The sequence below is a fragment of the Coregonus lavaretus genome, assembly GCF_964263955.1.
Source record: "Coregonus lavaretus genome assembly, chromosome: 2".
NCBI classification, from domain to species: domain Eukaryota; kingdom Metazoa; phylum Chordata; class Actinopteri; order Salmoniformes; family Salmonidae; genus Coregonus; species Coregonus lavaretus.
In genome coordinates, this window is record NC_139989.1 from 59,566,092 (window position 1) to 59,594,085 (window position 27,994).

The 27,994-nt window shown below is 43.3% G+C and overlaps 1 protein-coding gene across 1 annotated transcript; it reads right to left on the bottom strand.

Annotated features, from left to right (window-relative positions):
- Window positions 1–1,657: 1,657 nt before the first annotated feature.
- LOC311137811 (transcription factor MafK-like) lies at window positions 1,658–27,810 on the bottom strand. Its single transcript, XM_084172409.1, has 3 exons — window positions 27,759–27,810; window positions 3,205–3,277; window positions 1,658–2,824 (listed from the first exon to the last, which is right to left on the bottom strand). Exons 2-3 carry the CDS (start codon window positions 3,238–3,240, stop codon window positions 2,354–2,356), a joined length of 507 nt encoding a protein of 168 aa, XP_084028535.1. The 5' UTR covers window positions 3,241–3,277; window positions 27,759–27,810; the 3' UTR covers window positions 1,658–2,353.
- Between the last annotated feature and the right edge of the window lie 184 nt (window positions 27,811–27,994).

Here is a 27,994-nt window from a genome sequence, read left to right on the forward strand (position 1 = left end):
CTTCTTCTCAGAGCTGTAATGGTTTATTTTTAGGGCAATCTTGTTTTCTCCTGAGCAGAACAAGCTGGTGATTAGTGCATGTTTACCCTCGCACAAACCATGAAAACAACCTGACAGTGAGAAGACGACCTGTTATTAGTCACCTGTATAAAGCTGCATGCTGAGCCTCTCTTCTCATAGTTAGAATGAGAACAAGTGATTTCTTCAAGGATACATTTTACAATGCTTGGGTTGGCTAGAGGGTAAGAGAGTCAATATTTCGATTTTGCTTAGTCTTTGAAAAAGTAATTGTGAGGCTATTATCCCTTCGCAAATTGCAGGTAGATCCCTTTGGTAAATGGATAAGACAATAACAGTTTAATCTCTAAATAAGAGGCGATGTCCCCCTGGAATTGAAACCAAAGAGGTGAGGAGGGTCACTTAACTGCGATTCAAAATGAACCAAGGGCATTCATTATCTTACCCCATCAAAATGAACCAAGGGCATTACCTTGGCATTATCTTATCCCATCTATGCCTGCTCGGTCGACTGTAATAACGTAGAAAGTAATAACATCGACTGTAATAACATCGTAATGACAAAAACATTTGTGAATCACAGCTAGTGGAAGAGATATCACAGATGCCAATATGGATGAAGACAATATATGTTGTTTACACCAGCTATATTATCTCATTACAGATTCCTATATAAAATACCACAGCATGACATCTATACAGTGAACAACACTGCCAACTGCCACTTATACATCACGTCACGCGCTACTCCACACAGTATGCGCCTAGTCACTAGAAAAAGCTACCAGCCTTCAATAGTAAGCCACTTTTGGTACAATTGCAAAAAGGATATCACAGGTTTTTTGTTTTACGTTTTCTTTACCAGTGTTTCTATAAACAATGCCAGATGCTCGTCTATGCATCAATACAAATCAAGAACTCCAAGTCAACGACTTCTAGAATACACACACACACACGTTGACAATTAAACAGTAAAGCTTGTGTGAATATTCTTTTGGAATGAATATGTGACCAGCCAGTTTCAACTTATTTACTCGATGGAGCACAAATTGAGTTTGAAATAATATTGTACCCCCAAAGCATTATCATCACAAGATCTTGTAAAAACATTCTGGTTCTCAGATATTGGAGAAAGAAGAAATCTTGTTATCTTGGAATGGCATTGTCAACGCCAACATCACACCTATTAGTAGTAGTAGTAGTAGTAGTATTAATAACCCATACCAAGTAGGCTATTGTATTATTTTGCCGATCAGATTGACTCATTCCACTTACATTAACCATGTAAGAGACCTTTTGTATTTTTCAGTGCATACGTTGTATTATTGCATCTCCTGTTCGTAAAATTCTGTGACAGGCTGAATTGAACCGAAATAAATGCTTAACTTAACGTTTTTTTTAACCAACTAAAATCACATGAACTGGTCTGATGGGTGAGTTACTAGTCCTTACTGAAGGTTGCTCACAAAACATCAATAACATACAGTACAAGTTTGAGACCATTTCCCTCTTCTCATAGTAGTCAGTGCATTCTAACAGGCACAGGCTTGTTTCTAAGTGCAATCACTCTTTCTCCACTTGTGTACGAAGAGAGGGCTAAGAACTTGAAGCATAATGCCAACCGGTTGTGGCAAGACTGTTGGTGGCTAGTAGTTATGAAACAGTGCATTTCCCCATCAAAATCCGGTGTCGGGACAGAAAAGACTCAAATAGGGGCCATCTGGAGGAAACAAACACTAAACACTTAGTACCATGTACAAAAACACACCAATCAATCAAGAGCTCGACTTCCGACACCAGATGGAGTGATATCAATTATGGATTGGACTGCGTCGTACGGCCTTCCTGGACTCACGTGACGTTTAACCTTTTGGAATCCAGTATGTGAAAATACACTATAGAGGATGTGTATAGTCCAGTGGAGGCTCATTGTAATGGCTGGAATGGAACGGAGTCAAACATGTGGTTTCCATATGTTTGATGCGTTTGATACTGTTCTATTGATTCCATTCCAGCCATTTCAATGAGCTCGTCCTCCTATAGCTCCTCCCACAAGCCTCCTCTGGTGTATGCATTTCTGCTTGTACAGTGCCAAGGCAGAATGGAAGTATGGTTTAGCCTATTAAAGGCTGTCTGATAAGGGTGGGTGTGGCCTCTGCTGCTGGCCAATTGAAAGAGTGTTACTAGTAGCTGGTACAAAGGTTTGGGGGGTTGTGTTGTATGTTCTGGCCCAAAAGACAGACAAGGGAACTAATCCTGTGGTCCATGATGATACACTGACTATAGTACACGTTGTTTCATTAGTCTGATAACTCCACGCCGCCCAACCCCGATACTACGACCTGGCTCCCGTCTTGGACTTGATGATGGTGATGACGCTGGTGGCCGTTGCCACCTTCCCGGGGACCAGGGGCTCCATGACCCCCCCGAGGCCCCGACCCCCTGGGGTCAAGGCCACTGCTGCGGCCGGGCTGCGCGCCACAGTCCTGGCGAAGCTCTGCAGAGCCTCGTACTTGGAGCGCAGCGAGTCCAGCTCCACCTTCATGGTGGCGTTCTCCGCGGCCAGTTTGTCCACCTCCAGCTGCAGCGCCATCTTCTGCTTCTCCAGCTCCTCCTTCTGGGTAACCCGCTTGACGCGGCAGCTGGCTGCGTAGCCGCGGTTCTTCAGGGTGCGCCGCCGCTGCTTGAGCTGCAGGATCTCGTCCTTGGTGAGGCCGCGGAGGTGAGCGTTGAGCTCCCGGACGGACATGGTCACCAGTTCGTCGTCCGTGAGGCTGGTCCCATTCTCCCCTGGCTCCCTCTTCACCTGAGGAGGAAGTGAAGGAGGGTATGGGATGATTTAATGTAATTTTGGAGGTAAAACATTTTTCAGTAAAAAGTACATAGCCAGAGGATAACTCATGAAAGAATTATACAGCAGTTATTTCAATGTGGTCCAAAGAGCAGGGGAAAGGGGGGGGTGTGGTCAGGAGAAGTGGAGGAGGAAGGGGGAGGGAGGACAAAGAGAGGGAGAGGAGGAGGACAGGAGGAGAGGAAGAGGGGTGATGAGTAGTGAGAAAGGTTAACACAAACAATTATGACTTGAGTACAGATGGTAAGAAGAACATACCTTTTCTCCTCTTACTGACAGTGTGAAAGAGACAAATGTTAAGGTAGGCGTTTTATGTACTTCTTTGGTTAGTTTACCTTCAAGGCTTTGTTTCCCTTGATTGTAGTAGTCATGCCACGAGAGCCGCTTCCAACTACACCACTTGTTGGTCTGTGGAAGAGCAGAAGAACTACAATAAGAATCCATATAGCCAGAGGAGCGAGTAGAAGAACAGTGAGGTTTCACTGAGAGTTCAGGTCAAATAAAGAAGAACATGAAAAGAACAGGAAAGGTGCTAAAAAAAGATCTGTTCCTCAAACTCAAAATCCATTGGAGGAAAAGGTCAGAGAGGAGGGACCTTGGACCTTCTCCTCTAGTACGGTTGAGAAGGAATCGAGGAGATAGATTGTGAGGAATAGAGGAAAGGCAAATTGAGACGGAGCAGTTGGTTTTCAGAGATGGCACAGAGATGGCAGCTCTTCCGCTAACAGTAACAGGGAGGCCAATCAGTAACAGGCAAGCCAATCAGTAACAGGCAGGCCAAATCAGTAACAGGCAGGCCAATTATTAATAATAATAATAATATGCCATTTAGCAGACGCTTTTATCCAAAGCGACTTACAGTCATGCGTGCATAAATTTTTGTGTATGGGTTGTCCCGGGGATCGAACCCACTACCTTGGCGTTACAAGCGCCGTGCTCTACCGTGTAACCACCAATTATTTGTGCAACTGTGAACTAAAGGACGGTTGGCATTTGACGGTTTGGCACAACTACAGCAGTAGTGACTGTCACTTTGATTTATTAGAAAACAAAACCATCAAGAGGGGAACTTCCTCAACGAGCAGCCACCAGAGAGGAAACACCTCAACTGACAAACAGCTCAGACAAACAGCTCTCACACACACACACCTCAGAAAGAACCTACTGTATGTACCGGTCCTGACACCTCAGACCAACAGCTCTCACACACACACACACTTTAAAAATAACTCAGTCTGGGAAATATGTCCGTTGTCCATGGAAAACGTTTAAAACACATTTAAAAGATTAGCGTTTATTATTGGACAAGTTCAGGTAGTCCATCCCTGTTTGGTGCCTAATGAATACGAGATGACTGGGGAGGGAAACTGTATTCTAGTCCATCCTATTCAACTATTGCTGTACATACAGGTGCAGCTCAATAAATTAGAATATTGTGGAAAAGTTAAGTAATTTCAATAATTCAATTGACAAAGTGAAACTCATATATATCGTGGATTAATTACACAAAAAGTGAAATAGTTCAAGCTTGTATTTGTTTTAATCTTGATGATTATGGCTTACAGCTCATGAAAACCCCAAATTCAGTATCTCAGAAAATTAGAATATGACATAAGACCAGTGAAAAAAGGAAATTTAATACAGACATGTCGGCCTTCTGAAAAGTATGTTCTTGTACATGCAGTCAGTACTTGGTTGGGGCTCCTTTTGCATGAATCACTGCATCTATGCGGCGTGGTATGGAGTCGATCAGCCTGTGGCACTGCTGAGGTCTTATGGAAGCCCAGGTTGCTTCGATGGCGCCCTTCAGCTCGTCTGCATTGTTGGGTCTCGTCTCTCTCATCTTCCTCTTGACAATACCCCATACATTCTCTATGGGGTTCAGAACAGGCGAGTTTGCTGGCCAATCAAGCACAGTAATCCCATGGTCATTGAACTAGGTATTGGTACCTTTGGCAGTGTGGGCAGGTGCCAAGTCCTGCTGGAAAATGAAATCAGCATCTCCATAAAGCTTTTCAGCAGAAGGAAGCATGAAGTGCTCTAACATTTCCTGACAGACGGCTGAGTTGACTTTGGAATTGATGAAACACAGTGGACCAACACCAGAAGATGACATGGCTCCCCAAATCATCACTGACTGTGGAAACTTCACACTGGACTTCAAACAACTTGGATTCTGTGCCTCTCCACTCTTCCTCCAGACTCTGGGACCTTGATTGCCAAATGAAATGCAAAATGTACTTTAATCTGAAAAGAGGACTTTGGACCACTGAGCGACAGACCAGTTATTTTTCTCCTTAGCCCAGGTAAGACACTTCTGACGTTGCCTCTGGTTCAGGAGTGGCTTGACACAAGGAATGCGAGAGCTGTAGCCCATTTCCTGGATACGTCTGTGCATGGTGGCTCTTGATGCACTGACTCCTGCCTCAGTCCACTCCTTGTGAAGCTCCCCCACATTTTTGAATGGCCTTTGCTTGACAATCCTCTCAAGGCTCCGGTTATCCCTGTTGCTTGTGCACCTTTTCCTACCACACTTCTTCCTTCCACTCGACTTTCCATGAATATGCTTGGATACAGCACTCTGTGAACAGTCAGCTTCTTTAACAATGATCTTTTGAGGCTTTCCCTCCTTGTGGAGGGTGTTGATGACTGTCTTCTGCACAACTGTCAAGTCAGCATTCTTCCCCATGATTGTGAAGCCTACTGAACTGGACTGTGAGACCATTTAAAGGCTCAGGAAACCTTTGCAGGTGTTTTGAGTTAGCTGATTAGAGTGTGACACCTTGAGTCTACAATATTGAACTTTTTCACAATATTCAAATTTTCTGAGATACTGAATTTGGGGTTTTCATGAGCTGTAAGCCGTAATCATCAAGATTAAAACAAATACAGGCTTGAACTATTTCAATTTTTGTGTAATTAATCCACGATATATATGAGTTTCACTTTGTCAATTGAATTATTGAAATTACTTAACTTTTCCACAATATCATAATTTATTGAGCTGCACCTGTATACTATTCTATCCTACATATACTACATATTCTATCCCTATACTGTCCATAATGTCTATACATCCCATCACATACACACGGAAAGTATTCAGACCCCTTGACTTTTTCCACATTTTGTTACGTTACAGCCTTATCCTAAAATGGATTAAATAATTCCACCCCCCAATCTACACAAAATACCCCATAATGACAAAGCGAAAACAGGTTTGAATGTTTTGCAAATTCATAAAAAATTTAAACTTAAATACCTTATTTACATAAGTATTTCAGACCCTTTGCTATGAGACTCGAAATTGAGCTCAGGTGCGTCCTGTTTTCATTGATCATCCTTGAGATGTTTTTACAACTTGATTGGAGTCCACCTGTGGTAAATTCAATTGATTGGACAGGATTTGGAAAGGCACACACCTGTCTATATAAGGTCCCACAGTTGACAGTGCATGTCAGAGCAAAAACCAAGCCATGAGGATGAAAAAAGTATTTGATCCCCTGCTGATTTTGTACGTTTGCCCACTGACAAAGAAATGATCAGTCTATAATTTTAATGGCAGGTTTATTTGAACAGTGAGAGACAGAATAACAACAACAAAATCCAGAAAAACGCATGTCAAAAATGTTAGAAATTGATTTGCATTTTAAATTAGGAAAATAAGTATTTGACCCCCTCTCAATCAGAAAGACTTCTGGCTCCCAGGTGTCTTTTATACAGGTAACGAGCTGAGATTAGGAGCACACTCTTAAAGGGAGTGCTCCTAATCTCATTTTATTACCTGTATAAAAGACACCTGTCCACAGAAGCAATCAATCAGATTCCAAACTCTCCACCATGGCCAAGACCAAAGAGCTCTCCAAGGATGTCAGGGACAAGATTGTAGACCAACACAAGGCTGGAATGGGCTACAAGACCATCGCCAATCAGCTTGGTGAGAAGGTGACAACAGTTGGTGCGATTATTCGCAAATGGAAGAAACACAAAAGAACTGTCAATCTCCCTCGGCCTGGGGCTCCATGTAAGATCTCACCTCATGGAGTTGCAATGATCATGAGAACGGTGAGGAATCAGCCCGGAACTACACGGGAGGATCTTGTCAATGATCTCAAGGCAGCTGGGACCATAGTCACCAAGAAAACAATTGGTAACACACTACGCCGTGAGGACTGAAATCCTGCAGCGCCCGCAAGGTCCCCCTGCTCAAGAAAGCACATATACAGGCACGTCTGAAGTTTGCCAATGAACATCTGAATGATTCAGAGGAGAACTGGGTGAAAGTGTTGTGGTCAGATGAGACCAAAATCGAGCTCTTTGGCATCAACTCAACTCGCCGTGTTTGGAGGAGGAGGAATGCTGCCTATGACCCCAAGAACACCATCCCCACCGTCAAACATGGAGGTGGAAACATTATGCTTTGGGGGTGTTTTTCTGCTAAGGGGACAGGACAACTTCACCCCATCAAAAGGGACGATGGACGGGGCCATGTACCGTCAAATCTTGGGTGAGAACCTCCTTCCCTCAGCCAGGGCATTGAAAATGGGTCGTGGATGGGTATTCCAGCATGACAATGACCCAAAACACACGGCCAAGGCAACAAAGGAGTGGCTCAAGAAGAAGCACATTAAGGTCCTGGATTGGCCTAGCCAGCCTCCAGATCTTAATCCTATAGAAAATCTGTGGGGGGAGCTGAAGGTTCGAGTTGCCAAACGTCAGCCTCGAAACCTTAATGACTTGGAGAAGATCTGCAAAGAGGAGTGGAACTAAATCCCTCCTGAGATGTGTGCAAACCTGGTGGCCAACTACAAGAAACGTCTGACCTCTGTGATTGCCAACAAGGGTTTTGCCACCAAGTACTAAGTCATGTTTTGCAGAGGGGTCAAATACTTATTTCCCTCATTAAAATGCAAATCAATTTATAACATTTTTTACATGCGTTTTTCTGGATTATTTTGTTGTTATTCTGTCTCTCACTGTTCAAATAAACCTACCATTAAAAGTATAGCCTGATCATGTCTTTGTCAGTGGGCAAACGTACAAAATCAGCAGGGGATCAAATACTTTTTCCCCCTCACTGTATCTGGGGAAGGGTACCAAAACATTTCTGCAGCATTGAAGGTCCCCAAGAACACAGTGGCCTCCATCAGTCTTAAATGGAAGAAGTTTGGAACCACCAAGACTGTTCCTAGAGCTGGCCACTCGGCCAAACTGAGCAATCGGGGGAGAAGGGCCTTTGTCAGGTAGGTGACCAAGAACCCGATGGTCACTCTGACAGAGTTCCTCTGTGGAGATGGGAGATTCTTCCAGAAGGACAACCATCTCTGCAGCACTCCACCAATCAGGCCTTTATGGTAGAGTGGCCAGATGGAAGCCACTCCTCAGTAAAAAGGCACATGACAGCCCGCTTGGAGTTTGCCAAAAGTCACCTAAAGGACTCTCAGACCATGAGAAACAAGATTCTCAAGTCTGATGAAACCAAGATTGAACTCTTTGGTCTGAATGCCAAGCGTCACATCTGGAGGAAACCTGGCACCATCCCTACGGTGAAGCATGGTGGTGGCAGCATCATGCTGTGGGGATGTTTTTCAGCAGCAGGGACTGGGAGACTAGTCAGGATTGAGGGAAAGAAAAGAATGGGAGAAACTCTCCATATACCCAAGAAGACGAGGCTGTAATCACTGCCAAAGGTGAGAGCGCTATCCTACTGGTGGTGAAGAGATAGAAGACAGAGGAAAAGCAGGAATCCATAGGAACAGAATATTATCTCTAGTATTCCGGAACCCCTTCCAGCTGAGCTGGTCCACATTGAGTGTGAGCCTTGTCACAGTGGCAGAGGGCAGCAGAACACACAATTCTGACGGAGTAGAGCAGCGGCCCTGACGGACTGCTTTACTCCACACAGAGAAAAAGCTGTGTTAGCGCCACGGCATGCCGAGCCCAACCAAACACACACACACAATAAGCTCATTTACACAGTGTGTGAGAGTAGTGTTTGGCTGTGTGTGTGTGTGTAAACGTGATGGCTAACACCTCAATTTCCTAAAATAGCAGTAAATGTGTGAGAAGAAGTGTGAGAGAGGATGTGTAGACTACACACAGCAGAGACGATAGAGAAACAGAACAAGACAGAAACATAGAGATGAGTAGTCATTCTGAAGTGGGGCCAAGACCGGCCGGGATGTTGCCGTGGCAACAAACAGGTGGAAACGACGGCTCACCTGAGCCAAACGGGATGAGATGGGCCACTTGTTAAAAATGACCTGGATACGACACCATCACACAGGCAGTGGAGGAAAGGAACACAGGGTCACATTGTGGCTCGCATTCTTGATGCTTTCCTTTCAAATACCCGCATGGAATAGCCTAACAGTGTTTTCTCTTCGCTAGCAAGTAGGCTAACCCCTAACATTCCATTCCACAGTCAGTAGGAATAGATAAGGCGTATTTCCATCTAGTTGAGGCTATAAATAATAGACAGTAACAAAAGGCACACACCAGTAGTTCCTCTGGTGAGTCACCACCAGGAAGCCTTTCAAAATACTACAGAGATAATGGGATATAGAAATATGACGATGCACAGATAGACTAACGGATGATGAGAGACAGTCAAGTAGCCTATAGTCCTAGTCCCACTACCTTCTCTTTACAGCTGGTGTAGCTTGGCTATACTAGTAGGGTTAGTGATGAGACTTAAAGCGAAAGGCTGCCACATCTACAATCTGTCTCCTTTTTCACAGGTAACATCGTTCAAAAGCAGAGAGCAGAATTGCCTTGAAGGCAACACAAGTGGACAACTCTGTTGTCCAGGTTTCCAGGTTGAGGAGAATTTCGCGACACAGCTGTGCAGGGTGACAGGCCAGCACCTTGTTCAGCCACACAGCTGCAAGGTGGCAGTGAATTTGAAAAATGTATGGAATCATTCCTCTAAAACTGTCTGGCCAGCTAGCTAACAATCATACAGTACAGAAAAATTATTCAAATTCATTTTACACAATATCTTATCACAGCACTGACAAACCATGGTTGACCAACTCCTTGACAAAATGACTGACCTTCTACCCAGTCATAAGAAGGTCCATGTCCATTCTAGTATTCTAATTCCATGGGTCCAAATGACCTAACATGGTAGCACAAAATAAACAAAAAGTTGCTCCATTCCACTACCAGGCACACACACACACAGAAAAAACTGATTGGACTGGGACTAGGCGGCAACCTTGCATCTGACAGGTTCACCCTCTTCAACATTCACAGCAGAGGACGGGGTAGCGGGCACCGACGTCCTCCTCACACACAAATATATTACCTCCCATAAACGATTTCACCTCGTGTACACCAAGAGAACGGAGGCAGAGCCACGGCTCAGGAGACGGGATGGGGGTGGCGGGGAGGGGAGGGACGGATGGGGGACACTGAGCGTCTTTTGTAGGCGCACGCTGCATTTTTATGAATCGCCCTGGAAGAATGCTGACAAATCAGAGCTGATTGCTTGTTGCTCGTAGAGGAGAAACATCACACCTACAGGAAATGGAAAGCGCTGAGTGTGGCCGCTCACACCCAGTGAAAGGAGGAGAAAGAGAGAGACTGAGCAGAGAGAGTGGGAGACAGACTGAGGAGGAAAAAACAGCCTTGTGAAAAATGCACTCTCAACACATTTGGAGGAGCTTGAGAAGAGCATGTTGTGAAAAAAGAAGACAAAAACCCTGATCTCAGCAAGGACCGACCAAGGAGCCAATTAGGACGGTTAAAGAAGTTGAACTAGCACGACCAGAGCCATCGCACGCGTCCCAAATGGCACCCTATTCCCTATGTATTGCACTACTTTTGACTAGGTCCCATAGGGCTCAGGTCAAAAGTAGTGCACTATATAGGGAATAGGGTGCCATTTGGGACACAACCATCATAAGTCCAACCTTCAAAACACCCATCGAGACTGTCTGCCCCTCCCTAAAGCCCATCATCTCTGCATCATATGACAAGAGTTAAAATACCTAACTGAATAGCTGGTTTTACTCCCTGGGCCGGCAGGCTGCCTGAAATGTGCAGGAGGATGTCCTCTGCCTACTTTCCAACAGCGCCTGACCATATGCCCTTCCCTTTTACAGAAATCACAACGCTTTGTGGGTTGTTTGGGATTAGCCCCTGTACCTGTCCCAATAGCGGCAATAGGAGCCATTTTGGTAGCTTGGCCCGCTCGCACACCAGAGAGCAGCGTGGACGCCCACAGCGCACCCTTAGGTAGGACTGACTGTGCGTCCATCACGCTATCCGTATCCGAATCATGCAGAAATGACCTATTTTTAGCTTAAAGTTCTGATTGCAACTGCTCTATTTTGCGCTCTGTCCTCTGGGACTTCAGTGGTATCAAGCATGTTCATTGCTAGTTTGCTGTGTCGGATGAAAGATCATTCTTTACTTTTTTTAAAAAATCAAATTACCGGTATTAATACGAGATGATTGCCATACGTCAAAAATATACATTCCTTGCATATTTCTCCATCACATAAGCTACATATTCGTTACATAAATCTGTGAATCTATTGGAATAAACTCAAATTTTGTCAAAAATTAAGGCAAGTTGTGTTCCGTTGCCTAGCAACCATTGTAAACAACTATAAAGCAGTGGTCATGCAGTTGCATACTTGACATTCACTAGCCTAGCACGGATCTCAAATTTGGTTTTCATCACTTTGTCTCGGATTCACATTCAATTTGGATGTTCACACTCAACAAAAATGACATTTGGTAGTTAATTTCAGCAGAGATTATGGCTTTTACCATACTTTTTGCATCTTTGTAAACTGGATCAAACATATAGCCAGAACACTATGTTAACTAGGCTACAGATACAGATCATGCTAACGTTACAGCAGCAAAGGGAGCATGTTGAAGGAGGGAGGAGATGGAGTCACGGATGAAGGTAGAAAAACATGTGTTTATAATAGTCATTATTTTACACTACTGCTATTGGGTATATTTAATAAAAAAGGTAACAAATATTAACGTAGCAAAGATGAAAAACAGCCGAATGTGAAATTGTTTTTCCGACATGTGGTTGTGTGAGGCTTGGTGCTCACGGAATCAGTAGGCTATTAAACAAACACTCAAACAAGCAAGAGAGGCAAGATCTGTCTTATTTCTGTAGATATACAGTGCATTCGGAAAGTATTCAGAGCCCTTCACTTTTTCCACGTTACATTACAACCTTATTCTAAAATGGATCAAATTAATACAAATATTAATCAATCAATCTACACACAATACCCCATAATGACAAAGCAAAAACAGGTTAGAAATTTTGCAAATGTATTTAAAATAAAAAACAGAAATACCTTATTTACATAAGTATTCAGACCCTTTGCTATGAGACTCGAAATTGAGCTCAGGTGCATCCTGTTTCCATTGATCATCCATGAGATATTTCTACAACTTGGAGTCCACCTGTGGTAAATTCAATTGATTGGACATGATTTGGAAAGGCACACACCTGTCTATATAAGGTCCCACAGTTGACAGTGCATGTCAGAGCAAAAACCAAGCCATGAGGTCGAAGGAATTGTCCGTAGAGCTCCAAGACAGGATTTTGTCGAGGCACAGATCTGGGGAAGGGTACCAAGACATTTCTGCAGCATTGAAGGTCCCCAAGAACACAGTGGCCTCCATCATTAAATGGAAGAAGTTTGGAACCACCAAGACTCTTCCTAGAGCTGGCCGCCCAGCCAAACTGAGCAATCGGGGAGAAGGGCCGTGGTCAGGTAGGTGACCAAGAACCTGATGGTCACTCTGACAGAGCTCCAGAGTTCCTCTGTGGAAATGGGAGAACCTTCCAGAAGACCAACCATCTCTGCAGCACTCCACCAATCAGGCCTTTATGGTAGAGTGGCCAGATGGAAGCCACTCCTCAGTAAAAAGGCACATGACAGCCCGCTTGGAGTTTGCCAAAAGGACTCTCAGATCATGAGAAACAAGATTCTCTGGTTTGATGAAACCAAGATTGAACTCTTTGGCCTGAATGCCAAGCGTCACGTCTGGAGGAAACCAGGCTCATCACCTGGCCAATACCATCACTACGGTGAAGCAAGGTAGTGGCAGCATCATTTTTTTTAAATTGTAAAATTTTTAGTCATTTAGCAGACGCTCTTATCCAGAGCGACTTACAGTTAGTGAACAATTTTTTTTTTTTTTATACTGGCCCCCCGTGGGAAACGAACCCACAACCCTGGCGTTGCAAACGCCATGCTCTATCAACTGAGCTACATCCCTGCCGGCCATTCCCTCCCCTACCCTGGACGACGCTGGGCCAATTGTGCGCCGCCCCATGGGTCTCCCGGTCGCGGCCGGCTGCGACAGAGCCTGGATTCGAACCAGGATCTCTAGTGGCACAGTTTGCACTGCGATGCAGTGCCTTAGACCACTGCGCCACTCAGGAGTTTGCTGTGTGGATTATATTTCAGCGGCAGGGACTGGGAGACTAGTCAGGATTGAGGCAAAGATGAACGGAGCAAAGTACAGAGAGATCCTTGATCAGAGCGTTCAGGACCTCAGACTGGGGCAAAGGTTCACCTTCCAACAGGACAACGACCCTAAGCATACAGCCAAGACAACGCAGGAGTGGCTTCGGGACAAGAATCTGAATGTCCTGGAGTGGTCCAGCCAGAGCCCGGACTTGAACACAATCGAACATCTATGGAGAGACCTGAAAATAGCTGTGCAGCAACGCTCCCCATCCAACCTGACAGAGCTTGAGAGGATCTGCAGAGAAGAATGAGAGATAATCTCCAAATACATGTGTGCCAAGCTTGTAGCGTCATACCCAAGAAGACTTGAGGCTGTAATCGCTGCATTATCGGTATTGTGTGTTGATTGATGAGATTTTTCTTAATCAATTTTAGAATAAGGCTATTATACACATACAACATGGTCTAGGAAAAGGCACCAATTCAACAGCGCATTGACGTTTCACAACCGCAGACAGCAACCGCTATCCAATGCACATGTTATAAAATAATATTATTTTTATTAGTGTTGCACCATTGTTCTTATGTAATATAACGATCTACAATTTCAGTAGTGTCTTAGTGATGGACTGTGCCATCCCCACTGCCTCCACAATGGAATAGTCCATCCACTCAGACAGGTGTCTTGACACCATTAAATTATTATTATTTTTTGCTACTGCTCGACTAAAGAAATCTCGGTCGACCAACAGCTTACAGTGGGTTGCGAAAGTATTCACCCCCCTTGGCATTTTTCCTATTTTGTTGCCTTACAATCTGGAATTAAAATTTATTTTGGGGGGGTTTGTATCATTTGATTTACACAACATGCCTACCACTTTGAAGATGCAATTGTATTTATTTATTGTGAAACAAACAAGAAATAAGAAAAAAAACAGACAACTTCAGCGTGCCAAACTATTCACCCCCACAGTCAATACTTTGTAGAGCCACCTTTTGCAGCTGCAAGTCTCTTGGGGTGTCTCTATAAGCTTGGCACATCTAGCCACTGGGATTTTTGCCCATTCTTCAAGGCAAAACTGCTCCAGCTCCTTCAAGTTAGATGGGTTCCGCTGGTGTACAGCAATCTTTAAGTCATACCACAGATTCTCAATTGGATTGAGGTCTGGGCTTTGACTAGGCCATTCCAAGACATTTAAACATTTCCCCTTAAACCACTCAAGTGTTAATTTAGCAGTATGCTTAGGATCATTGTCCTGCTGGAAGGTGAACCTCCGTCCCAGTCTCAAATCTCTGGAAGACTGAAACAGGTTTCCCTCAAGAATGTCCCTGTATTTAGCACCATCCATCATTCCTTCAATTCTGACCAGTTTCCCAGTCCCTGCCAATGAAAAACATCCCCACAGCATGATGCTGCCACCACCATGCTTCACTGTGGGGATGGTGTTCTTGGGGTGATGAGAGGTGTTGGGTTTGCGCCAGACATAGCATTTTCCTTGATGGCCAAAAAGCTCAATTTTAGTCTCATCTGACCAGAGTACCTTCTTCCATATGTTTGGGGAGTCTCACATGCCTTTTGGCAAACACCAAACGTGTTTGCTTATTTTTTTATTTAAGCAATGTCTTTTTTTCTGGCCACTCTTCCGTAAAGCCCAGCTCTGTGGAGTGTACGGCTTAAAGTGGTCCTATGGACAGATACTCCAATCTCCGCTGTGGAGCTTTGCAGTTCCTTCAGGGTTATCTTTGGTCTCTTTGTTGCCTCTGATTAATGCCCTCCCTGCCTGGTCCGTGAGTTTTGGTGGGCGGCCCTCTCTTGGCAGATTTGTTGTGGTGCCATATTCTTTCAATTTTTTTTATAATGGATTTAAAATGGTGCTCCATGGGATGTTCAAAGTTTCAGATATTTTTTTATAACCCAACCCTGATCTGTACTTCTCCAAAACTTTGTCCCTGATCTGTTTGGAGAGCTCCTTGTTCTTCATGGTGCCGCTTGCTTGGTGGTGCCCCTTGCTTAGTGGTGTTGCAGACTCTGGGGCCTTTCAGAACAGGTATATATACTGAGATCATGTGACACAAATAAAGTCCACCTGTGTGCAATCTAACTAATTATGTGACTTCTGAAGGTAATTGGTTGCACTAGATCTTATTTAGGGGCTTCATAGCAAAGGGGGTGAATAAATATGCACCCACCACTTTTCCGTTATTTATTTGCTATAATTTTTTGAAACAAGTTGTTTTTTCATTTCACTTCACCAATTTGGACTATTTTGTGTATGTCCATTACATGAAATCCAAATAAAAATCAATTTAAATTACAGGTTGTAATGCAACAAAATAGGAAAAACGCCAAGGGGGATGAATACTTTTGCAAGGCACTGTATAGACCAAACAATCGACCAGTCGATTAAATGTGGTCAGCCCTAGTTGTGTGTCCATTGAGCCGAGACACACCAAGAGACAGGCAGGAGGGTCATGCTTCAAAGATACCTCCATCTGCTCTGCTGGCTCAAAATGGTGGTGCTTGGGATTGGGGGGTTGGGAAGGTGGGGTTGAGGGTTAGGGAGGTGGGGTTGAGGAGGTGGGGTTGGGGTTAGGGAGGGGGGATTGAGATGGTGAGGTTGAGAAGGTGGGGTTGGGGAGGTAGGGAAGTGGGGTTCGGGAGGTTGGGGGAAAGCCACGTCCTCCACTTGACAACAGTGTAACAAGATTATCATCAGGGCTGTAAGAGCAAACAAAAACCTGCGGCAACCCGCTTTGGAATCCAGATTACAGCAGCGCCTGCCTCTCTGAATACTAAGCGACACTGAGGGGACTATCGTAACGGGGGCGCTGGCTTTGTTTAGATGCTGAAAGAAGACGTTATTCATAGTAGGCCTATACCGACGGACTCACCAGCACACATAAAAACATTCACTATAGAAACATGCATACACACAAAATGTATCAAAACACACACACAAATAGACGACTCACTAAAACACACAATGCATGCACACACACAAACATTACATGCACACCCACATGATTTAGCCTGTCATTGCTGATTCCTGAAAGGAAGCGTGGTGGCGCTAGGCATCGGCAGCTCCCTAATGAAGTGGATAAACTAGGCTGTGGAGGTGCATGCTGATGAAAGAACAACAGCCAGTGGCACAACAGATCAACATGCTTCTCCAGTATGCGTACACTAGGCCTACACCGTTCACTAGTCCTACACCGTACACTAGTCCTACACTGCGTGGTCTGCTCCATTACATTACTGGTTTTGTTCCTCCCGTAAGTCCTCTAAAAACCTGTTCAGGCCTGTAGGTATACTGATCACACAACAGCAGGAGACATCAGGATTTGAGAGCTGTCATTACGGTCTTAAGATTGCTTTGTAGTTGTAGTATTTAGCAAAAAACACTTCTGTCACATTCCACACACAGACAATAAATAAATACATTTTCATTACGGATAGAGTAGGGATTCAGTAGAGCTTGGCAATATCAACACTAATCCATATCGCAAAATGTACGATATCAGCAGAATGCCTGCCATAAGTGATCGGCATGGTCAATAATTTTCGGTTTATCATCCCATCTCTAGGCTTCAGTCAGTCCAAGCAGTTTCTCTAGTCCAGGGCTCTTAATCTTCTCAACAGACACGTTTACTAATGATGCACAGATTGCAGCCTTTCCACCACAATTCTGTGTAGTTTCCCCCATTATCAAAAGCCTTGTGTTTTATTCTGTACAACATTCATTAACCTGTGGACCACCTGCCCACAAAGTCGAGTTAAAATGACCCAACTATTAACAACTTCCCATCGATATAGTCTCTCATTTTAAATGGTGACTCAGCGATATGAGGTTGCCACAAGCAGCAGAATGAACAGAGAATATTGCAGATGAGTGCGATGCAAGAAGATGCACTCACATAATTTATCTGCACGTGTAATGGGTACGTGACACTATGCTGCAACAACTTGATCGCTGCCAGACAACAACAGCAGAGAAGTTTAGCCTTGCGCTTCACGCTCTTAGTTGTTGCAGGAGTCGGCCCAGTAAGTGTAGTCAACATTACATGCCTGATAGCAGTGCCATCACTTGGACTCCTCCCTCCTTTGGAAAGAAAGAAAGAAAGAAAGAAAGAAAGAAAGAAAGAAAGAAAGAAAGAAAGAAAGAAAGAAAGAAAGAAAGAAAGAAAGAAAGAAAGAAAGAAAGAAAGAAAGAAAGAAAGAAAGAAAGAAAGAAAGAAAGAAAGAAAGAAAGAAAGAAAGAAAGAAAGAAAGAAAGAAAGAAAGAAAGAAAGAAAGAAAGAAAGAAAGAAAGAAAGAAAGAAAGAAAGAAAGAAAGAAAGAAAGAAAGAAAGAAAGAAAGAAAGAAAGAAAGAAAGAAAGAAAGAAAGAAAGAAAGAAAGAAAGAAAGAAAGAAAGAAAGAAAGAAAGAAAGAAAGAAAGAAAGAAAGAAAGAAAGAAAGAAAGAAAGAAAGAAAGAAAGAAAGAAAGAAAGAAAGAAAGAAAGAAAGAAAGAAAGAAAGAAAGAAAGAAAGAAAGAAAGAAAGAAAGAAAGAAAGAAAGAAAGAAAGAAAGAAAGAAAGAAAGAAAGAAAGAAAAGAAAAGAAAAGAAAAGAAAAGAAAAGAAAAGAAAAGAAAAGAGAAAAGAAAAGAAAAGAAAAGAAAAAAGATGTTATTCAGAGCGTGAAATAAGAGTGACAAAAGAGAGAGGGTAAATCGTTCAGCGGCTTTCAAAGGGAAAATGTGAGAGGCGCTATCAATGGTGGGAAAACATTAAGCCAACACCTTTTCCCATTAAGAGGTTGGGGTGACGATGAGACATTTCCTAACATAACCAGAAATTGTTTGCCGAAATGAGATGGGACCTTTTACAAGGACTGTCCCTGTAGTAGAGGACCCTTTTATAATGATGATATGTAACCTACGCTGCCCTGCTTTCCCATGGGATAGATGAGTGGTTGTTTGCGGAGAATACAAGGGGACATTCTTCCTACTGCCTCTGAGGATCTACAATGAGTTCTAGAACCTGAACTCGTATTGGTTTATAAAGTGTCTCAGACAGTGGCGGCTCCTGAAAAAATTCTCAGGAGGGGCAATTTTTCTGATGATTTAGGTGACCTACACACATTTAAAAAAAGATATGTCCAGCAACAACATGAAGACAGGGGCAGCATATAAGTCAATACCAGAAGCATTTATTGACTGATCTCAAAAGTGTTGGCTTACCAGGGTTGGTGGAGCCCTCAGTTTCATCTTTGCCTCGCAAAGCTAACTCAAACACTCCGCAAAACTTCACACACTGGATTAGCCGGCTGAGGATGTGGCGGTTCTTGCTAATGTCGTAGTAAATATATTTGTTATAGTGAATATGGAATATGATATGTTGAGTAAAATGTTGTGCTAAGATCTATTTAGGTCAGGAGCTGGTTATAAGTTCTGTTCCTATCCAATAACAATGGACAAAAGGGTCCTATCTTGTCAGCCTTGTCAGCAGGTGGCCAAGGACAACACCCACGCCATAGGCCTCTCAGTTCTTCCAACTCACGAGTTCTTGCTCTGAGGACACACACACACACAAACACACACACACACACATCATCACTGTTAAACACACACACACACACACACATCATCACTGTTAAACACACACACACACACACACACACACAAAAATCCCCTCTCTTAGGCTGAACATTTGAAGACAGAGAACCCGACTCAGAGCCAATGCAACAGTGACAGTAGCCTGCAGGGGACCTCGCCCAACTCATCAGGACCAATCAGAAGATCAGAACTACTAGATTGAACCTACTTCATTTATTGCATAAAATGTCTGCACACAATGTTTCGGGGCTCTCTTCAGATAATAATAATAATAATAATAATAACAATATGCCATTTAGCAGACGCTTTTATCCAAAGCGACTTACAGTCATGCGTGCATACATTTTTGTGTATGGGTGGTCCCGGGGATCGAACCCACTACCTTGGCGTTACAAGCACCATGCTCTACCAGCTGAGCTACAGAAAGTGGATACTCATGGATGCGCATTGCAATTGTAAAATGTCAACACAATTGGAGACACCACGTCATTTTTGGAGACATGTTATTGACAGTAAACTATTGTAGATGCGACTGCTAACTAACTAAAACATTTTAGCTGGCTAGCTAATCATCTTAGCTAAATGTGGGGCAAACAATTCAGTTATTTACCGTTAATTTGAGGGATTGGGGTGAAAGAAATCGAGTTACATAGTGATACTTTACGATATACTGTATTGACAATATCGCAATATTTTAGCGCTAGTTGGCTGTACCTGCACCAAAACACCATTATTGTTCCTTCATAGCTTGTTCTCAATCTTTTCACATTGGGAGCCAATTTGTTTTCAGCACTTTTATTTCCATGACTGATCAAAACTCGTTCTCATGGCTTTCTGATCCCTCTGCAACAGACATATGGTGCGCAATAAAATCACAGTATCGAATCGCAATACGTATAGAATCATGAGACTCGCAATGCTGATGCATATATCTTATCGTGAGGTTCCTGGCAATTCCCAGCCCAAGTTCATTTGCCACAACAAATCTCTTCGCTAGCAAACGCGATGTCTTCTCCAAAACGGCAATGTGTCTCCAGCAATGTTTACTTTTTTGACGTTCTATGGCATCTCCACTTTCCAAGCATATATGACCACATGTAATATTTTGGTAAGTGATGCAAATAGTGAACTATGTAGGGCCAGGATGTAAAATATATGTAGCTGCAGCAATTTCTCTTATCTGATATGGTAAGTAATGGGGCTTAATTTATAGCTCCCTAAGAGTTTGACGAACGGGTCCGTGAACGCGATTCCAGATATATTTACCTCTGAATAAACTGCCTTTATTACACCATATCCACATCCAGTAAACTTGTGATTATCAACACTAACCTCATCGTTGTGGCGGCGGACAGCTAGCCTGTATCCCTCGTCATCCAGTTGAGTGAGTGGCAATGTCTTTTTTCGTTCGTACCAATTTTTGGAAAATCCTCGGGTGTAGGACTTTCCGCCTTTAGTAGAAACCTGTTGAATTATTAAATTTGGTCTGGGAGGTCCTAATTGTTTCGTTGCCAATTTATCTTCATTTGTTCGCCGACAAAAAGGAACTAATTTCAAACAATCCACTCTTTTCTCAGTTACGTTCATGGTTACGTAACGTATGACGAAAGCGCGTAAGTGCAAGCCCACAGACACCCATTGAGATTGTATTGAAGGCTCTGAAATTTGAAAAAAATAGATTTTACATGGGAGTCTATGACAGAAGTTCTGGGCGATTTTCAATCTGACTGAAATCGCCCCAAAAGGGGGTGGAGCCATTTGAAGCACGACTTTAGCCTGATTCGACATTTAGTGGCAGTGTGGCACTGTGGCAGATCAGACGTATAGATTACAACACTGATAACTACTGTTGCCGTGATATAATTGATTAGAAAAAAAATCCCTTCCTTTTCCCGTTTGGCAGTGCGTCGCCCATATCGCCCTATTGAACAGGCCGTCCCTGGTCTCAGAGTAAGTGTGCTGATCTAGGATCAGGTCCCTCCCAGTCCTTGACCAATGTACGCTAATCTTATTCATCATGACGTACAAGGCTAAACTGATCCTAGAACAGCACTCTTAGTCTGAGAGACTATGAATACAGTCTCTGGAGTCCATCAGGCATGAGGCTCACGTCAGTGGGCGAGGACAGACATTTCAGAATCATAGCCAAGATCGAAGCTGATTCCCAAGAAGACTGTTTAATATAAGATTTATTTGTATAGATCTCTAAAAAAGGTATTTCAGAGTTGGGGCCTGTTGTGTAGACTAACGTTGTGTCCCAAATGGCACTCTATTCCCTATATAGTCCACTACTTTTAACCATAACCCTATGGGCCCTATACAGGGAATAGGGTGTCATTTGGGACGCACGCCATGATTACTAGAAACTGAGAACACGTCATCACACTTCAGATTGAGGATTAAGAAAAAGGGTGAGTTTCTCCACCTGAAAGAGGAAAGACTGAGTCTTAAGATACGGAACAAACCTTATCTAGAGTAAAAAGACTTCCTGCGTGCTGGTTGTTTACGTAGATAAAAAAAAAAATCTATTACTCAACATGTTATTAAGTCCTAAAGCTTCTTTACATAGGCTATGCTGTTTTAGCAGAATCAACATGTAGAACAGTTGGAAAAGTAACAGAATGTCTGCCGATATTCTGGTCAGAGGCACTCGGTTGCAATCTGCTGTCCATCACTCAGTGTTGTACTTCAGGTCTACACCATAAACTACACCAAAGATTAGGCCTAGAAGATAGAGCTTTCTCACACACATATTGTTAAGGCTATATGTTGATATGGTGAAAGAAAATGGGAAAGCAATTTCACCATTTCCTAGTTTTAGCAGACTCTTAGTACCTGTGATTTGGTGTTTTCTAAAATAAGCCCAACTTGGCTAGGCCTATTTCCAAGTTGAATACAGCTGCAGTGGTCTATTGAGTTGATATAGTGTCGAGAGCGGCAATGGGACTCGGAGGAGAGCGAGGACTTTGTTGGCCTTCAACGCTCTATCTGCCTGGAGGACTTGATTAAAAGGGAATAGCTCTTGATACATAAGCAGCCATAGCCTAGCGCTGGCAGAGGGAGGCTGGGACGATAGCAGGCAGCCCACACACACTGGTGAAATGTTTCAATCCATGAACTACCATTACTGGATCCTATATGTATTACTGACCTTAGGACTACAATAGAATAAAACTGTATTGTCCATATTGAACAACAGAAATGTGTCCAATTTCACACCTAGTATGCTTACTCTGGAACAGGAATATTTTCACAGTCATTTGTAGTTCATTGGCTCTGTATGGTTAAGAGCTCATCAGTGTCACTGTAAGCAAACGGAAAGCTAGGCCTACTCGTCTGTCCAATCCACTGCTGCTTTGGCAGATTCATAGAACATGATTCATAAAACAAGGAGATAATGTTGTTTGGCTACTACTGTAATGTTATGCTACAAAATCAATACTCAGCTATTTGTAGGGTTTTCAGTGATTTAGTGGACCATCAGACAACTGACTGGATTGAAAACAATTGTTTCATCATGTAGATAGTAGCCCATGTACTGCACGCACACACACACAGGTGGAAAAAGTACTCAATTGTTATACTTGAGTAAAAGTAAAGATACCTTCATAGAAAATGACTCAAGTAAAAGTCACCCAGTAAAATACTACTTGAGTAAAAAAGTCTACAAGTATCTGGTTTTAAATGTACTGAAGTACAGTGGTGGAAAAAGTACTCAATTGTCATACTTGAGAAAAAGTACAAAGTAAATGCTTTACATCAAATTCTTTATATTAAGCAAACCAGACGCAGCGATTGTCTTGTTTTTTAAATTTACGGACAGACTGGGGCATGCAGTATTTGGTTTAGTGAGTCCGCCAGATGATAATGCGTTATATTGATAGGTGCATGCATTGAACAATAATTCTGTCCTGCCTGAGCATTCTAAATGTAACGAGTACTTTTGGGTGTCAGGGAAAATGTATGGAGTAAAAAGTACATTATTTTCTTAAGGAATGTAGTAAAGTAAAAATACCCCCAAAAACAACTTGAGTAGTACTTTAAAGTATTTTTACACCACTGCGGGCACACGCACACACACAGCTAAAAGTCAGCAGACTCTGGTTCAGAGTGGAGGATGTTCATGTGAATGAAGCACACGTTTTTCCTCAGTTCATATGGTACAAGTAAAATATTGGAAAAGTAACATTGACAAAGCCTCATTTGATGTCACAGATGTTGCCTACTTAAACACATCAACCAAGTACAGCACATGAAAGTAAAAATGACAACGATTTGCCTGCTGTGCCTGGAGGATGAAAGAACAAAGTGCTACTTTTTCACAAGTCCAGCGAGGTAGCCTATATCGCAATGCTCAGCAATCATAATCCCCTTCAGACGACGCCTTGCAAAGAGTTTCATCACCAACAGCCCCTCCTTCCATTAAACAGAAAACCCTCTATTGTTCTTCTCTCTCTCTCCCCTCCCAGCTTTCTGTTTCCCAATGTAGGCCTAGCTACAGCAGCACTTGTTTCCCCATTTCCCCAGGTAGCTACAGCAGCACTTGTTTCCCATTTCTCCTTGTAGCTACAACAGCACTTGTTTCCCCATGTAGCTACAGCACCCCTTCTGTTGACTGTTTTCCCATGTAGCTACAGCACCACTTCTGTTGACTGTTTTCCCATGTAGCTACAGCACCACGTCTGTAACCTGTTTCCCCATGTAGCTCCAGCAGTATCTCTGTTTCCCCATGTAGCTCCAGCAGTATCTGTTTCCCCATGTAGCTACAGCAGTATCTGTTTCCCCATGTAGCTACAGCAGTATCTGTTTCCCCATGTAGCTACAGCAGTATCTCTGTTTCCCCATGTAGCTACAGCAGTATCTCTGTTTCCCCATGTAGCTACAGCAGTATCTCTGTTTCCCCATGTAGCTACAGCAGTATCTCTGTTTCCCCATGTAGCTACAGCAGTATCTCTGTTTCCCCATGTAGCTACAGCAGTATCCGTTTCCCCATGTAGCTACAGCAGTATCTGTTTCCCCATGTAGCTACAGCAGTATCTGTTTCCCCATGTAGCTACAGCAGTATCTGTTTCCCCATGTAGCTACAGCAGTATCTCTGTTTCCCCATGTAGCTACAGCAGTACTTCTGTTTCCTGTTTCCCCATGTAGCTACAGCAGTACTTCTGTTTCCTCATGTAGTGACCGCAGCACTTCTGCAGACAAGAAGAAACCCCATAACACATGCCTGTGTATTTCCAAACGGCAATTCATTTCTCCTGAATATGCATAACTAACTAACTAATTAACTAACTACTCTGTGTTGCAATGGCCATACAATACATAGGCATTTGCAGAGGTGTTGGTTCATTGTCTGTGACGCTGAGCAGCAGTGGATTCTTGCCCAGTGGTTCATCATGTGGGCTGGTCAGCTTGCCCCAAACAATGCCAATGGGTGTTGCAGTCAGTAATAGGATGGAGTATCCACGATTATCCTTTCCAGCACAGTGCCAGCAACTACGATGGATGCAGCCATAACCAGGCCAGCTCAACTCGGCTCAGTAGAGTGAAATGGGCGTTACAGTCCAGTAGTTGTGTACACCAGCCAGCCAGGTTCACCTCTAACAGTGTCCAGCTAGCCAGGTTCACGTCTAACAGTGTCCAGCCAGCCAGGTTCACCTCTAACAGTGTCCTGCTAGCCAGGTTCACGTCTAACAGTGTCCAGCCAGCCAGGTTCACGTCTAACAGTGTCCAGCCTTGTTTTATCTTGGCCACCTCTAGAAGGGCTATAAATCTCTGAGCTGATCTCACCACACCATCCCCATCTCATCCTGCCTGCCACCCGCTGTGGCGCTATACAAGGCCCCCTCATCTGTTCTCGTTACCTGCTGTGGTGGGATGGGAGACAGGAATTGAGCTTTATTGCAAATCTGGGTCTCTGACATGGGGCTGTAGCTAACTGTGCAGTCTGTCTACCCAAACACACTTTGCTTGCCTGCACCAACGAGGATGATGAAATAAGTTGGAAATCGGAGCAAGAGAGAAACTTCAGAGACACTACGCAGATCCCATCTGTGTACCCCTCCTCGCCCATTTAGGCTACTCAACAGTTTCCAAGGTGACTGGGAAGTAGAGCTGGGCGATATATCGAATGAATGTTAATGTATGTTTTTGCGCGATATTTCAAATGCCTGTATCGCAAGAATCTTTTTTTTTTTTTTATGAGCGTTTATGTCTGCTTATTCTCATGTTGTCTTTTTGGTCTCGTCTCCTTCGCTCCTTCTGTGCTGTGTGCACCTTCCCATTTACACCAGAGATCTGTATATAATGACGAGATGCCCTAACAATGGGAGTCGTTTTCCCAAAGGTGGGAAGGCAGGCGACAGGGTTAGGTCCAAAATAAGGCCCATAGAAACAGATTGGCCTTATTTTCGACAGATTTTGGCGAGTGAAACCTCTCACTTCGCCTCTTCCCCTCTGTTTATGCTCACACACACCAAGCCCTTCCCCCTGCCACTCGCAACAACAAAGATGAGAGATCACTTCTTCCTTTCTGACAAGAGGTTTCAACTCGCTATTTGCATTTGAGGTTTGGTCCAACAGAATTGGTCATAGGGACACCGAAACAAATTGAGACATTATTTTAATGTAATAGATGAGAAGTTAACCTTTCTAATGATACCCTTTTTACGTCTCAACTACTCAAATTGCACACAGAGCAGACACTACTAAAACAGAAGTATCAATGCACATTGATTCTGGAAAGTGAATGGTCAGTTTGTCGCGGGCGGCATTGCGGTACCGCTAGCAGCATTTTAGCCAAAGACCATTATACTAGCTGTTTAGTCTGTTTTATAAATGTGCAAAAATAATAATTAAATCATTAGTTGGTCTTATGGTTGTGGAAGGCTTATATTTAGCCTAGGTATAATTGGCCCAGCGTCGTCCAGGGTAGGGGAGGGAATGGCCGGCAGGGATGTAGCTCAGTTGGTAGAGCATGGCATTTGCAACGCCAGGGTTGTGGGTTCGATTCCCACGGGGGGGCAATTAGAAAAATTTAAAAAATAATGTATGCACTCACTAACTGTAAGTCGCTCTGGATAAGAGCGTCTGCTAAATGACTAAAATGTAAATGTAAAATGTAGTATTAGACTAGCCTACATGCCACAAAATCATCCCATGTACATCCCATGTCCAAAGCATATAGGCTAACATTATTCAAGCACCATAAAAACCTATACAGCAGTAAGTGACAGTGCTGGAGTATATTTTCTGAAACAAAGGCATTCACTACAGAAAGGAGGGTTTAATCTACATGTGACCCAGTTTAACATCACTTATGGACAATATGACATGGTGAATAGCAAAGCGGGCTGAAAACAGTGGATTCTTTATGTATGAAATACATATTTTGGTCAATATAATGGATGCAGGATATAGTACACATAGAAATCCTATTACAGTACTTTCATTTTTATAGTATTCTTAGAATACTAGATTTTAGAATTGGTATTCTAATTCTATGATAGCACACTTCACTGCTTGCTGATGGATCCTAATGAGAGCATTGCAATGCAGAAAGCTGATCCATTTTTCCTCATCAGAATGCATTGCAGCCAGAGAACAAGGCAAATTGAATGATTTATGCTCATCCCCATCATTCCACGAGCAACAAGAGGACTGCAAATCAACACTTCACCATTCCACTACACATGATCTCTAGGATGACGACAGACGGCTCGCTGATAAATATCACCCATCCTTATCCGCCCAGACCTTTGTCCGCTGGTGGGGCCATGTTTCGGGAGGTTTCTTTCTTAGACGTCCAAATACATAATTGTGATGATTCAGCAACGTGATAAAAATGCCTGGATGGCATTTAGCTACGAACATCAAACAAAACGTACAATGTGTTGCTGTCCTGGTGTTTAAACACTGAACAATGACAGCGGAGGATTGATAAGACATCGCGGGTGGTTACAATGTAACCGTTGACTAAATGACTTCAGCAGGTGAACCAGCTTGCTAACCTCTACCTACCGCCATCGAACACGATTGGAAATGCCAAGCAATCGACTGTTGAGCAATGCAAACTTGCAGCTATCAATCACTAAGCTGTGAAAATATATTGTATCACAAAATACTGATGAGTCCTTATTTTATCATGCTGCCTTGTCACAAATTAAGCCACCAACCTGATCGCGCTCCGACAACCGTTGCTTCAGCTCGCGCTTCCCTCAGCTCTGCAAGGCACGCTCGCACGGATATAATGAAGCAGCAGGTTTGAACAGCTCGAGACGTAGTTACAGTATGTGCATGAGTTGACAAACTACAAGAAGCTAAATAAGCAGTTGGATTGCAGGCTATCCATTTAGCAGAAGCCACCTATATCTGGTTACACAATTTCTCCACAAACCCCAAGCTGTCACTACTACACTACACCACTGCTTGCGCGTGACTAGTTACCAGTATCTGTGTAGCAGGCTAGACTCCCGCCTGCTGAACAAGCAAGGGAATCCCCATACTCAGCTAGCTAGGAATTACAAATTACGCTTTTTTGGGGGGCCAAATTCTAGGATTAAAAAAATTATAATAATGTAATATGCTCGTCTAATTACAAACCATGTCGTCATTCACACACAGAGGCTAACAAGAGTTGAGACGTATCCTAGAATAAATTACCTGATAGTGAGCGGCGCTCAGCCGGCTGCTAGAAACCTGAGAAATTAGCTTACAGGCTGGCTAGCTGGCGACAGCGGAGAGGACACGCATTGAGCAAGCAAAGTTCAGCATATCGGAGGTAATGGAATGTACGCACACTCAGCGTAACACGTTTCCGTTTCGTTTTTCTACTCACCAAACTTGAAGATGTTTTTCTATAGTTCTTAACGTCCTCTTTTGTGTAATAATTTTTTTTTTAAAAAAGGCTAACTTGAATTTAGCTGCTACAATTGTGACTGACAGACAAGTATGCGTTTTAAATCCTGCTAGTGCTCTCCTTGTTGATTCCTTTCTCTAAATTCCCTTGTATCGCGGAGCCAGACGTCATGTTTGGTCACGTGGGTTCATTGATGAAGAAAAAACAAAAAGGAA